This window comes from Salvelinus sp. IW2-2015, linkage group LG4p (assembly GCF_002910315.2).
Source record: "Salvelinus sp. IW2-2015 linkage group LG4p, ASM291031v2, whole genome shotgun sequence".
NCBI lineage: Eukaryota > Metazoa > Chordata > Actinopteri > Salmoniformes > Salmonidae > Salvelinus > Salvelinus sp. IW2-2015.
In genome coordinates this window covers 24,067,827-24,081,812 of record NC_036841.1, presented here as the reverse complement: position 1 = coordinate 24,081,812, position 13,986 = coordinate 24,067,827, and the positions used below count along the sequence as shown (strand labels likewise).

Below are 13,986 nucleotides of genomic sequence, written 5' to 3'. Positions count from 1 at the left end.
TGTACAATGTTTGTTTGGTTAACATAATTTCTGTGAATGCATTCAATATATTACTATTACGGCCTTTTACAGTTCTCATTGTCAGAGTGGACACGTTGTTTGCAGAGCGCAAAACCTAGGCTACACTTGTGGTTCATTTCATTTACGAGTTGTCAATTCATTCATTGTTTTGTTTGAAGTGCTCTGTCAATGTTGAGTAAGGACGCGCTGCTGATTACGCATAGAAGTAGATCTAGGTTACCTGGCCTGCGCACAAATGTAGGCGTATGAATGTGCCCATTTGGGGATCTTATAGTATTTCTGATTGGCTTAACTCACCACCACTAATGAGCTGTGAATCCTTCTCAAATAAAAAATGTCTTCACCTCAAACAGCAAGTAAACAGTCTGTTTTTATATCCATTGATCACCAACAGTGACACCAGCAAAGCACCCCAACACCATCACACCTCCTCTATGCTTCACAGTGGGAACCACACATGTGGAGATCATCCGTTCACCTACTKTGTGTTTCACAAAGACATGGGGTGGTTGGGACCAAAAATCWKAAATTTGGACTCTATCAGACCAAAGGACAGATTTCCATAGGTCTAATGTCCATTGCTCGTGTTTCTTGGCGCAAGCAAGTCTTTTCTTATTGGTGTCATTTTAGTAGCGATTTGACCACGAAGGCCTGATTCACACAGTCTCCTCTGAACAGTTGATGTTGAGATATGTCTGTTACTTGAACTTTGAAGCATGTTTTTGGCCTTTAATCTGAGATGCAGTTAACTCTAATGAATTTATCCTCTGCAGCAGAGGTAACTCTGGGTCTTCCTTTCCTGTGGAGGTCCTCARGAGAGCCAGTTTCATCATTGCACTTGATGGTTTTTGCGACTGCACTTGAAGAAACTTTCATAGTTCTTGAAATTGACTGAAGTTCATGTCTTAAAGTAATGWTGGACTGTCATTTGTCTTTGCTTATTTGAGCTGTTCTTATTATCTTTTACAAAGTAGGGCTATCMTCTGTATACCACCCCTACTTTGTCACAACACAACTGATTGACTCAAAAGCATTAAGAAGGAAATACATTCACTGCTAACAAGGCACACCTGTTAATTGAAATGCATTCCAGGTGACTACTTCATGAAGCTGGTTGAGAGAATGCAAAGATTMTGAAAAGCTGTTATCAAGGCAAAGGGTGGCTACTTTGAAGAATGTCAAATATAACATATTTAGATTTAACACTTKTTTTTGGTTACTACATGATTCCATGTGTCATTTCATAGTTTTGATGTCTTCACTATTGTTCCACAATGTAGAAAAGAGTAGAAATAAAGAAAAACCTTGAATGAGCAGGTGTGTTTAAACTTTTGACTGGTACTGTATATCCATTGAGAGTGACAATAGTTCCTCAATGTAGCCTATTTGAAAAATCTTAACCACTCGCGTGAAAAGGGAAAGAAATGTCATGCTTTTATCAGGTGGAAAGGTCATAAAGTAGGCCTACCCGATTTACTTCTTATACCTTGCGCAAATAGCCTACAGCTGTGTCTGTCTGAATCTCACTGGTGTGGGAAACTGAGGGTCCAGAGTATTTTATACAATGTTGCAAGTTTGTTAGAGCAAACTAGGGGCTGGACCAAGTTGATAGTTGATACAATGTTTCAAGTTCCTTGCAGACAGGCCATGCAAAGCCAATGTGATTTATTTTTATCAGGATATTTTGTAACTACCAGCTGCAATGTTTTTATTTGTTGGCTTTATGTAGGCTATATTTACAAASTTGGCAATGGCAATAGAAGTTACTTTTAGATTTTGTAGAATTTTAATTTAGATATAATTCTTAATAATCACATGACAATGATTGAGATATGAAGACTATATTATAAATGAAATTGTTCCACAAACATGTCCAGATGAAGATCATAATTGGCACGCAGATCGGTAAAAATGGTAAGATATACATTTGGCACTCTAAATGGAAAAGGWTGCTGACCCCCTAGTGTAGCCTATTACCAGCTACTTCGGGAGTGTAATGGCAGAATCRGTGAAGGCCAGCAGCAGCAGGAGGTGGTGGTTCGGGAACAGMTTTTTTTCTTTCTGTTTAAGCTATCTCGATCTCTGGCTCCCTCTTGAGTCATTTGAGTGTCTTAATTATTTAATTCACAGTGTGCTTAAAGCATCAGACAATCTCAGTAGCCTACATGTAGTTGATTTTATTGAAATACATAAGGTGTGTCTGGATATGGAAAAATACATGTTTTAAAATTTCGACCAGTCAATTGGTCGAACCAATATTTTATTTTAGTCGGGGATGGCCCTACTGTAGTTGTCGTAATGTAGCGATGGGACAAGAGGAACTGTGGCACATTAGCTAGTACATTCCCCATAAAGCTGATTCATGAGAGAGCCCAGGCTGGTGTTAAAACCTGTATCTCCAAATATATTCTAAACAGGAAACCGAGGAGGTGTGTAGATTACTCCACGGATGTGTGTAGGTTACTACACGGATGTGTGTAGGTTACTACACGGATGTGTGTAGGTTACTACACGGATGTGTGTAGGTTACTCCACGGATGTGTGTAGGTTACTCCACGGAGGTGTGTAGGTTACTCCACGGAGGTGTGTAGGTTACTCCACGGAGGTGTGTAGGTTACTCCACGGAGGTGTGTAAGGTTACTCCACGGAGGTAGGGATATTGCATTAGCAAATTCATGCAGCACAATACCCCCGCGAAAGCAATATGGTACATTTCAAATATTCATAGGTATTGTCCTAAAAATGCCAATTATAAAAACATGTTACGCTCACTAACATGTCCAGTATTGAATTGGATTCTTGCATGATTTGAGCAGTGGATAGCAGGTGGCACAGCACACAGGTCTCAACCACATAGATCAATGTTCTGCCAGAGATGCAGACTGTTTCAGCAGCAGTGTCCGCTGTATGTTGTATTTTTGACAAGATCTGGTTGGTCAGACAGGCTTCAGCCCTGAGTTCTAACTGGGGTTCCCTATGCTCTCTTCTGAACTTGTCGCTGTGAGTCGGTGTGTAGACGGCCGTCCAAGCGAAAAAATCGCATCAGGAGCCCCCCCCACGCCTCCGTGTACTCTCCCAGTGATGCCCAGATCAGCAGGTACCCTGTCGACCCACATCAGAAGGCTTGCTGCATCGTATCTGGCTGTAKGTTTGAATCAAACCACAATTGATGGATACATTTTTCACTCCTGGCCATTCTGGAAGGAAATAATATGTGGAACCAGCCTTTTCTTCTTAGATTAAACTCTTATGGTTTTAGGGTTTATTTTTTCTGCTCTGTTTGAAGTGGGGGATAATATTATTTTGGAAAAGCGTTTCATCTCTAAAAGGCTTGCTGATTAAAAACTGTGAGGGTCTGCGAGATCCTCAAGGTGGTTACTGCTTCTCATCTCTCGGCCTGGAAGTGTGTGTGTCTGAGTGAGAGGGTTCATGGGTATGTTGGTGAATGTTAGTTACTGTGCGTGGTGCTGTAGTGTACGTAAGTGTGTGTTTGTGACTACGTGCGTGTCTGTGTCCTTTAAGTGAGATGTGGGTTCCAAGGGAGGTCTGGCGTGTCTGACTCACACATGGCTCTCTGCTCTGTCTGCTAATGATCCATCTGCGGCATCAATGCAGGCATGATAAATTAAACAAATACTTCATCCAGTTAACCATTTACCATATTCTCTCTATCAGATCACACTTTCTTCTTGTCTCCACACTTTGTTAATAACTTTTATTACCATTACCTTTGAAACATAATTTGAGTGATTATGTGGATTTATACAGTACCAGTCAAAAGTTTAGACATACCTACTCATTGAAGGGCTTTTCTTTATTTTTACTACATTGTAGAATAATAGTGAAGACATCAAAACTATGAAATAACACATATGGAATCATGTAGTAACAAAGTGTTAAACAAATCAAAATATATTTTAGATTCTTCAAAATAGCCACCATTTGCCTTGATGACAGATTTGCACACGCTTGGCATTGTCTCAACCAGCTTCACCTGGAATGCTTTTCCAACAGTTTTGAAGGAGTTCCCACATATGCTGAGCACTTGTTGGCTGCTTTTCCTTCACTCTGCGGTCTAACTCATCCCAAACCATCTCAATTGGGTTGAGGTCAGGTGATCGTGGAGGCCAGGTCATCTGATGCAGCACTCTATCACTCTACTTCTTGGTCAAATGGCCCTTACACAGCCTGGAGGTGTGTTGGGTCATTGTCCTGTTGAAAAACAAATGATAGTCCCACTAAGCGCAAACCAGATGGGATGGCGTATCACTGCAGAATGCTGTGGTAGCCATGCTGGTTAAGTGTGCCTTGAATTCTAAATAAATCACTGACAGTGTCACAAGCAAAGTACCCCTACACCTCCTCCATGCTTCATGGTGGGAACCACACATGTTGAGATCATCCGTTCACCTACTCTGCGTCTCACAAAGACACAACGGTTGGAACAAAAAAATCGCAAATTTGGACTCATCAGACCAAAGGACAGATTTCCATAGGTCTAATGTCCATTGCTCGTGTTTCTTTGCCCAAGCAAGTCTCTTCTTATTATTGGTGTCCTTTAGTAGTGGTTTCTTTGCAGCAATTTGACCATGAAGGCTTGATTCATGCGGTCTCCTCTGAACAGTTGATGTTGATGTCTCTGTTACTTGAACTCTGAAGCATTTATTTGGGCTGCAATTTCTGAGGCTGGTAACTCGAATGAACTTATCCTCTGCAGCAGAGGTAACTCTGGGTCTTCCATTTCTGTGGTGGTCCTCATGAGAGCTAGTTTCAACATAGCGCTTGATCGTTTTCCAGATTGACTTGCCTTCATGTCTTAAGGTAATGATGGACTGTCGTTTCTCTTTGCTTATTTGAGCTATTCTTGCCATAATATGGACTTGGTCTTTTACCAAATAGGGCTATCTTCTGTATACCAATCCTACCTTGTCACAGCACAACTGATTGGCTCAAAAGCATTTTAACAAGGCACAAATGTTAATTGAAAAACATTCCAGGTGACTACCTCATGAAGCTGGTTGAGAGAATGCCAAGAGTGTGCAAAGGGTGGCTACTTTGAAGAATATCAAATATAACATATATTTTGATTTGTTTAACACTTTTTTTGGTTACTACATGATTCCATATGTGTTATTTCATAGTTTTGATGTCTTCACTATTATTACACAATGTAGAAAATAGTAAAAATAAAGAAAAACCCTTGAAAGAGTAGTTGTGTCCAAAACTTTTTGTTGGTACTGTACATACTTAATTGTGTGTGTGTGTCAAGGGTTCCGGATGTTCTGGGCCATGTTACATTAGATGCATGTTGACAAACTACACAGTGTGCCTCAATGACCACCGTCTCAGTGAAAATAAATGACCTCTATTTCACAACCTTTTTGTTTTCTGCTAATAGGAATTGTAAAATGCTTTGGACTAATCTTCCTCTTAAGGCTGGGGTTAGGTGGTTGTTATGAAGACATTTCCTTAAGGAAAATGTAAATAAATGTTGTTATTTAATACAGGAACACCACTGAATGTGACCTTCCTGGTGTGAGATGTATTTGTATTTCTGGGTTTGCAGTTACTTCACCACTGCTAAGATGATAGTACCTTAGTAGTGTAACCAAATCCCACCTCTGCTTAGATCATAGTACCTTCAGTAGCGTATCCAAAGCAGTGTTTAATCTGAACTGCACTTATTTCTCTCTTAGCACTGTTAATATTGATCATTTCTTAGACTGCTTGTTTTTTCATGCTATGTTTTTCATGTTTTTAATAATTTACTGTATTGCCACTCACTCTGAATATGTGGCTGGGCATCAACTACAGGGCTATGACAGGAGCTTGCTGTGTGCTGTCTGTGAGGGTCTTGTCTCATTCTCTGATCCTCTCCCTCCACTCCAGGTCAGTGACGGACCCCCGGGATGGAAAGCGAGTCGCCCTCAAAAAGATGCCCAACGTCTTCCAGAACCTCGTCTCCTGTAAGAGGGTCTTCCGCGAGCTGAAGATGCTGTGCTTCTTCAAACATGATAACGTGAGTGGATGGCTAGCCTCCCTCCCCTCTCTTGGTTCCTCTTTTTCTCTTCCCCCTGTCACCTCCCACCCTCATCTCTTCCTCTCTGTCCTTTCCTACTCTCTATTCTCTTTCTCTTTACTCTCTCTCTGATCCCTCTCTCCATCCCCTCCCTGCGGATGTGCCTGACCTCCTCTCCTCTCCACAGGTGCTCTCGGCTCTCGACATCCTACAGCCTCCACACATCGACTACTTTGAGGAAATGTATCCTTAAACGATGACACAGTAGCCAGTCTGTGGCCTGTATTCATCAAACCCCTTCCTTCCAGTCTCACAATCGTAGGAGTTTAAAACCACTTCTTACACATATTCCATGCAATTTTGTTTGCAGCTATGTTAGCTATCAGTGAATCTCCCTGGCTGCTGGCTCCTTCCACAGGTTAAAGTGGACAGACTTGTCTGCTGTATATTAAATCTGATCTGTTTACGTTGCGTTGTTTAGATGGGATGTGTTGTGTCATTACTGCTAAGTGGGCTCAGCCCGTATGGAGTCAGTCCAGATCCAGTCTTATGCTACCTGCTGGAAGGCCCCTATCAGATTTAGAAACTCTCTCTCTCTATCGCCTATGACCAGGGAAGTCTATGTTTGTTGGGGTTGTTAAAATTGTGAGATTTTTACTGACCTGTCTCATTGACATTATTTTGCTTCCAGGAGTGACGATTGGGGGCGTGGGAGGAGACCGGAGGAAAGGATCTGAGCTTGCTGATTCAGTGGGAGATAGKTGGGTGGGTGATCTACTGGCAGGTGGCYTCTACCTCTTTCTCAGTCTTATGTTTTCACTCTTACAGGTGGTTTGGGTGGAGGGGGGTCATTTGGCTGTTTGTTTATCCACTGCTATCCCCCATATTGGTCCTCATCAGTCGACAGCACTATCAGTTGGTATCTTGTGACTGACTGAATACTGTAGCTTTGGAAAAATGAGTTGAGCCTGCTCCCATTCTGCATGTTCAGGGTGAAGGGAAAGGCACAAGCCTCTCACCGACACCTTTTAGTTATCTTTTCCTTGGCGCTCCAGCACATAACTGTCTAATGGTTTATTTTCGGGTGTAGGAGGATGAGGAGGGCGGTAAGGAGGGAGGGAGTGTAAATTGCTGAGATGTCCCATTTAGTTTCCATTCTTTCTAATATTTCCTTTCATGGGCTGGAATTGGAGGAATGAGGCTTGATGCTTTCTGAGCTTTCTCTGTAATCTAGCATATAATTTAATCCTACAAATTACACTCTGCTCCCCCGTATTGAACTGGCTCCCGGTCACTCCATATGCTCTTATAAACCCTTCACTACATTTCTTTATTTCTAGTTTAGATCTCTCTAAACCAAGTGGYCTTTCTTTAGTTCTGTCTTGGCAGTCTTTCTAGTGAATTATGAGAGAAATTGATCTCTCATTAATAAAGAAACAAAAAGAAACAAAAGCAACAAAACCTTAGCTGAGAGATTTATTAACCTCCTGTATTTTTAGCGGTTACTCATTCAGCAGAGTGATTATTCCCTTTACTCTTAATTGTGTGACATTCTGCTGCTTTTGGACTCGCTTTAAAGCACACAATGGAAGGCCCTAATTAGTGTACTGTATAGCATCATTTCTCTGTGTGCTTTTTGATACTAGAATAAACAACAACTGGAATATATGCTGTGCTCTCACGTGCATGACAATTTGTGCCTTTGAGAGTGTTGGGGGAGTGGTGGCATATTGAACTCAGACAGCGGTCTATTTGAAGGCAGGGAAACCAGGAATAGGCCATGGAAACAGATATGTCATCTGTGTTTTCTTCCTCTTTATTACACTCTCTCTKTKRCRCTCTRTRTCTCTGTCTCTCTTTCTCGCTCGCTCTCTGTGTCTCTCTTTCTCTCTCATTCTCTCTCTGTYRCCCTTTTTCTCCACTTTCCCTTTGCTGATGTAGATTTTCCACTATGAATCCAATTCAATTGTATTTWTCTGTGTTTATATTTTTTKTTTGAGTGAGAAACGACATTCATGTTTTTGTTTAGTAGCGTAACAGTAAAGCTATGAATAAATCAGAGTGTCGTTGGTAGAGTGAGTCCTTCAGGCGTAGTGGTTGGAGCTTGGGCCTCTGTGATATAACTATCCTGTTCTGTGTATCTCCTGGGGGGCACACACATATACACACACATCAGCGGCGGTCGGTTCCGTTTCTGTTTAAGATGAGGGAGGACAATTCTTTTTTTTCCATGAGCATGGCCTTGTTTTTAATACAGCATATTGGATGACTGTCATTCCTATTCCATTCACCCAGTTCAATGTAACAGCGATAGGTTTACATGACTCAAATTTTCTCTATACCCATCATGATGTTGCTAGAACCTAGCCTACAACCTAGATGCACACATGTCGAGAGAAAATTTGAGGTGACAGACAGTAACACATGGACAGACAGTGACACATTCAATACCGCCTTGCACACTCTTGCTTGCATCTAGCTGATCTAGGGTGTAATCATTAGTCCAACAGTTGCAAACAAGAGTTTCTATTGGACAAATTCAGGTATGTTTATCCCCACTTCATTCCGTTTAAGAAATGTTTTTCAACTTAAATCGGAGGAATGAATACACCCCTGATCACCTGTAAACACAGTTCACTTTCATAGCAGCCACGTTGTATTCCTTCTCGCATCTATGTGCTCTCCTCCTCTCACCTTTTTCCTTCYCTTGCGAACTTCAATGCACAGCACATCAGCTGTATGTGACCAGGCAACCATTTTTTTTCTCAAGCCAAACCATATCATAACCGCTACACACAGCCTACATCGTTGTCACCATATCTGCTAAAGTAATGGCATAGTCAACATAGCTAATAGAAATAACGTGTTAGTAAACCCGCTACAATCATGCAGAAACGTTACAGTATACAGTCAGTAGGCGTTTTAGAACTAACACCGGCGGGCCCTGGTGGCAATACATTTGTAAAACCAAACACTTACCTTAACTTGGAAGCTTTTTTTGTGTTGTGTTGGATAGTCATAGCCAGCTAGCTAACATASCATCCCTCTTTTTGAGCAGGGTGTTTGAGTAGGCTAAACTAGCTAACTGCATTTGCTAGCTAAGTAAGTGAAACTGAAAGTGAAAAAAAAAAACGAAATGTATTTGTTTTTAAACAGTTCAACTATTGTCTTTCTCTCTCTGAGTAAACAACTCATCACATTTTATGCACTGCAGTGCTAGCTAGCTATAACMTATGCTTTCAGTACTAGATTGATTCATTTGATCCTTTGATTGGATGCACAACATGTCAGTTCATGCTGKAAGAGCTCTGAAAGGTTGGAGGACGTCCTCCTTACTGTGTAAGTCCATGGAAGGGGGTGAGAACCATGAGCTTCCTAAGTTTTGTATTGAAGTCAATGTACTCAGAGGAGGATGGAAGCTAGCTGTCCTCCGGCTCCACCATAGTGCTACCCTACGGAGTCCTGTTGAGGCTACTTGTAGACCTTCATTGCAAACAGTGTGTTTTAATCAATTGTTTGGTGACATGAATATATTTASTATAGTTATCTAAAAAGGTTAACTTTTTAAATGTTTTACAATTTACATTTMTTATGAAATTCKCTGAGGAGCATGGTTGTCCCCTTCCTCCTCTGAGGAGCCTTCACTGACACACACACTACTCTGCTGCTGCTTGCATCCTGCGAAGGAAGAAGGCTGCCATTACGGATGCATGTGTGTGTAGAGGTCAGGGCTAAATACATTTTTTTTTTAAATCATTGGTAGCACTGGTGCTCCAAACTTTAAAAAGTTAGGAGCACCACATGAAATTTAGGAGCATCGAGAAAATACTATTTTTTTTATTTATTTAGATACAGCCTATATTGTTGTGCCCTAGAAACTAATATGTAATACTGTAAAGACATTCATTTATTAGAAAAACTAAAATGTTGATATGAATATCTGTCATTGAAATTACAAAGTAATTAGCAGAATATAAGGTTTGTACATTGTGTAAAAGCACCATTTTCCTGTTGAGATGGAGAAGGCGTTAGCTGKTTCCCAATTAAGCGACCTGAGTATGGGCAAGTGGGTGTGTCGAAAAGGTAAGTAGTGGGTGTGTGGAAAGGAGTGGGTGTGTGGAAAGCGCTCTGCTATAGGATGGACGGTGTTGATTAAGCTGTGTTCTTTTTCTTCGGTTTCATTATCAAATTTTTGGGGGGACAAAAAGAAACTTAATTTGACTGCTTTTTCTTTTGTTGTTACATGTACATTCTGGACACATTTTACTTATTTTTTTTTAAACGAAAGTTACATTACGATAGATAGTACTTATGACTGAAAACACAATGTATAATTTATAACTATTATAGAACATGAGCTTTTAAACCCACCCCTCAGCTACTCTGTCCATCCCACCTATCTCCGTAAACCCACCCCTCAGCTACTCTAGTCCATCAAACAACTCTATCTCCTAAACCCACCCCTCAGCTACTCTGTCCATCCCACCTAATCTCCGTAAACCCACCCCTCAGCTACTTGTCCATCACCTATCTCCATAAACCCCACCCTCAGCTACTCTGTAATCCCACCTATCTCCGTAAACCCACCCCTCAGCTACTCTCAGTCCATCCCACCTATCTCTGTAAACCCACCCCTCAGCTACTTTAGTCCATCCCACCTATCTCAGTAAACCCACCCCTCAGCTACTCTAGTCCATCCCACCTATCCCGTAAACCCACCCCAAGCTACTCTGTCATCCCACCTATCTCAGTAAACCACCCCTCAGCTACTCTGTCCATCCCACCTATCTCAGTAAACCCACCCCTCAGCTACTCTTCCATCCACCTATCTCTGTAAACCCACCCCTCAGCTACTCTGTCATCCCACCTATCTCCATAAACCCACCCCTCAGCTACTCTGTCCATCACACCTATCTCAGTAAACCCACCCCTCAGCTACTCTAGTCCATCCCACCTATCTCAGTAAACCCACCCCTCAGCAACTCTCTGTCCATCCCACCTATCTCCGTAAACCCACCCCTCAGCACTCTGTCCATCACACCTATCTCCGTAAACCCACCCTCAGCTACTCTGTCCATCCACCTATCTCCGTAAACCCACCCCTCAGCTACTCTGTCCATCCCACCTATCTCCATAAACCACCCCTCAGCTACTCTGTAATCCCACCTATCTCGTAAACCCACCCCTCAGCTACTTAGTCCATCCACCTATCTCAGTAAACCCACCCCTCAGCAACTCTCTGTCCATCCACCTATCTCAGTAAACCACCCCTAAGCTACTCTAGTCCATCACACCTATCTCAGTAAACCCACCCTCAGCTACTCTGTCCATCCCACCTATCTCCGTAAACCCACCCCTCAGCTACTCTGTCCATCCCACCTATCTCCGTAAACCCACCCCTCAGCTACTCTAGTCCATCACACCTATCTCCGTAAACCACCCCTCAGCTACTCTAGTCCATCCACACTATCTCCGTAAACCCACCCCTCAGCTACTCTAGTCCATCACACCTATATCCGTAAACCCACCCCTCAGCTACTCTCAGTCCATCACACCTATCTCCGTAAACCCACACCTCAGCTACTCTAGTCCATCACACCTATATCCGTAAACCCACCCTCAGCTACTCTCAGTCCATCCCACCAATATCCGTAAACCCACCCCTCAGCTACTCTAGTCCATCACACCTATATCCGTAAACCCACCCTCAGCTATCTCAGTCCATCCCACCTATATCCGTAAACCCACCCCTCAGCACTCTTAGTCCATCACACCTATATCCGTAACCCACCCCTCAGCTACTCTCAGTCCATCCAACCTATCTCCGTAAACCCACCCCTCAGCTACTCTCAGTCCATCCCACCTATATCCGTAAACCCACCCCTCAGCTACTCTCAGTCCATCCCACCTATATCCGTAAACCCACCCCTCAGCTACTCTAGTCCATCCCACCTATATCCGTAAACCACCCCTCAGCTACTCTAGTCCATCACACCTATCTCCGTAAACCCACCCCTCAGCTACTCTAGTCCATCACACCTATCTCCCGTAAACCCACCCTCAGCTTACTCTAGTCCATCACACCTATCTCAGTAAACCCACCCTCAGCTACTCTAGTCCATCACCCTATATCCGTAAACCCACCCCTCAGCAACTCTCTGTCCATCCCACTATTCCGTAAACCCCCCTCAGCTACTCTAGTCCATCCCACCTATCTCCGTAAACCCACCCCTCAGCTACTCTCTGTCCATCCCACCTATATCCGTAAACCCACCCCTCAGCTACTCTAGTCCATCCACCTATCTCAGTAAACCCACCCCTCAGCACTCTCTGTCCATCCCACCTATCTCCGTAAACCCACCCCTCAGCTACTCTGTCCATCACATATCTCCGTAAACCCCACCCAAGTACTCTGTCCATCCCACCTATCTCCGTAAACCACCCCTCAGCTACTCTGTCCATCCCACTACTCATAAACCCACCCCTCAGCTACTCTTAATCCCACCTATCTCCGTAAACCCACCCCTCAGCTACTCTAGTCCATCACCTATCTCTGTAAACCCACCCCTCAGCTACTTTAGTCCATCCCACCTATCTCAGTAAACCCACCCTCAGCAACTCTTGTCCATCCACCTACTCAGTAAACCACCCCTAAGCTACTCTAGTCCATCACACCTATCTCAGTAAACCCACCCCTCAGCTACTCTGTCCATCCCACCTATCTCCGTAAACACCCCTCAGCTACTCTGTCCATCCCACCTATCTCCGTAACCACCCCTCAGCTACTTTAGTCCATCCCACCTATATTCAGTAAACCCACCCCTCAGCAACTCTCTGTCCATCCACTATCTCAGTAAACCCACCCCTCAGCTACCTGTCCACCCACCTATCTCAGTAAACCCACCCCTCAGCTACTCTGTCCATCCCACCTATCTCGTAAACCCACCCCTCAGCTACTCTGTCCACCCACCTATCTCCGTAAACCCACCCCTCAGCTACTCTGTCCATCCCACCTATCTCAGTAAACCCACCCCTCAGCTACTCTGTCCATCCACCTATCTCAGTAAACCCACTCAGCTACTCTGTCCATCCACCTATCTCCGTAAACCCACCCCTCAGCTACTCTGTCATCCCATCCCTATCTCCGTAAACCCACCCCTCAGCTACTCTCGTCCATCCCACCTATCTCAGTAACCCACCCTCAGCACTCTCTGTCCACCCACCTATCTCAGTAAACCCCCCCTAAGCTACTCTAGTCCATCACACCTATCTCCATAAACCACCCCTCAGCTACTCTAGTCCCCCACCTATATCCTTAAACCCACCCTCAGCTACTCTAGTCCATCCACCTATATCCGTAAACCCACCCCTCAGCTACTCTAGTCCATCACACCTATCTCCGTAAACCCACCCCTCAGCTACTCTAGTCCATCCCACCTATCTCGTAAACCACCCCTCAGCTACTCTAGTCCATCCACCTATCTCCGTAAACCCACCCCTCAGCTACTCTAGTCCATCCCACCTATATCCGTAAACCACCCCTCAGCTACTCTAGTCCATCCCCTATCTCCGTAAACCCACCCCTCAGCTACTCTAGTCCATCCCACCTATATCCGTAAACCCACCCCTCAGCTACTCTAGTCCATCACACCTATCTCCGTAAACCCACCCTCAGCTACTCTAGTCCATCACACTATCTCCGTAAACCCACCCCTCAGCTACTCTAGTCCATCACACCTATCTCAGTAAACCCACCCCTCAGCTACTCTAGTCCATCCCACCTATCTCAGTAAACCCACCCCTCAGCTACTCTAGTCCATCCCACCTATCTCCGTAAACCCACCCCTCAGCTACTCTAGTCCATCCACCTATATCCGTAAACCCACCCCTCAGCTACTCTAGTCCATCACACCTATCTCCGTAAACCCACCCCTCAGCACTCAGTC

The 13,986-nt window shown here is 43.8% G+C and overlaps 1 protein-coding gene across 1 annotated transcript in view; it reads left to right on the top strand.

Moving 5' to 3' along the window:
• The window catches only part of nlk2 (nemo-like kinase, type 2), a 96,299-nt gene that overhangs the window by 30,820 nt on the left and 51,493 nt on the right, over positions 1-13,986 (top strand). Inside the window, 2 exon segments of the mRNA XM_023982922.3 lie at positions 5,911-6,040; positions 6,228-6,283. Coding sequence (XP_023838690.1) covers positions 5,911-6,040; positions 6,228-6,283 — 186 coding nt within the window.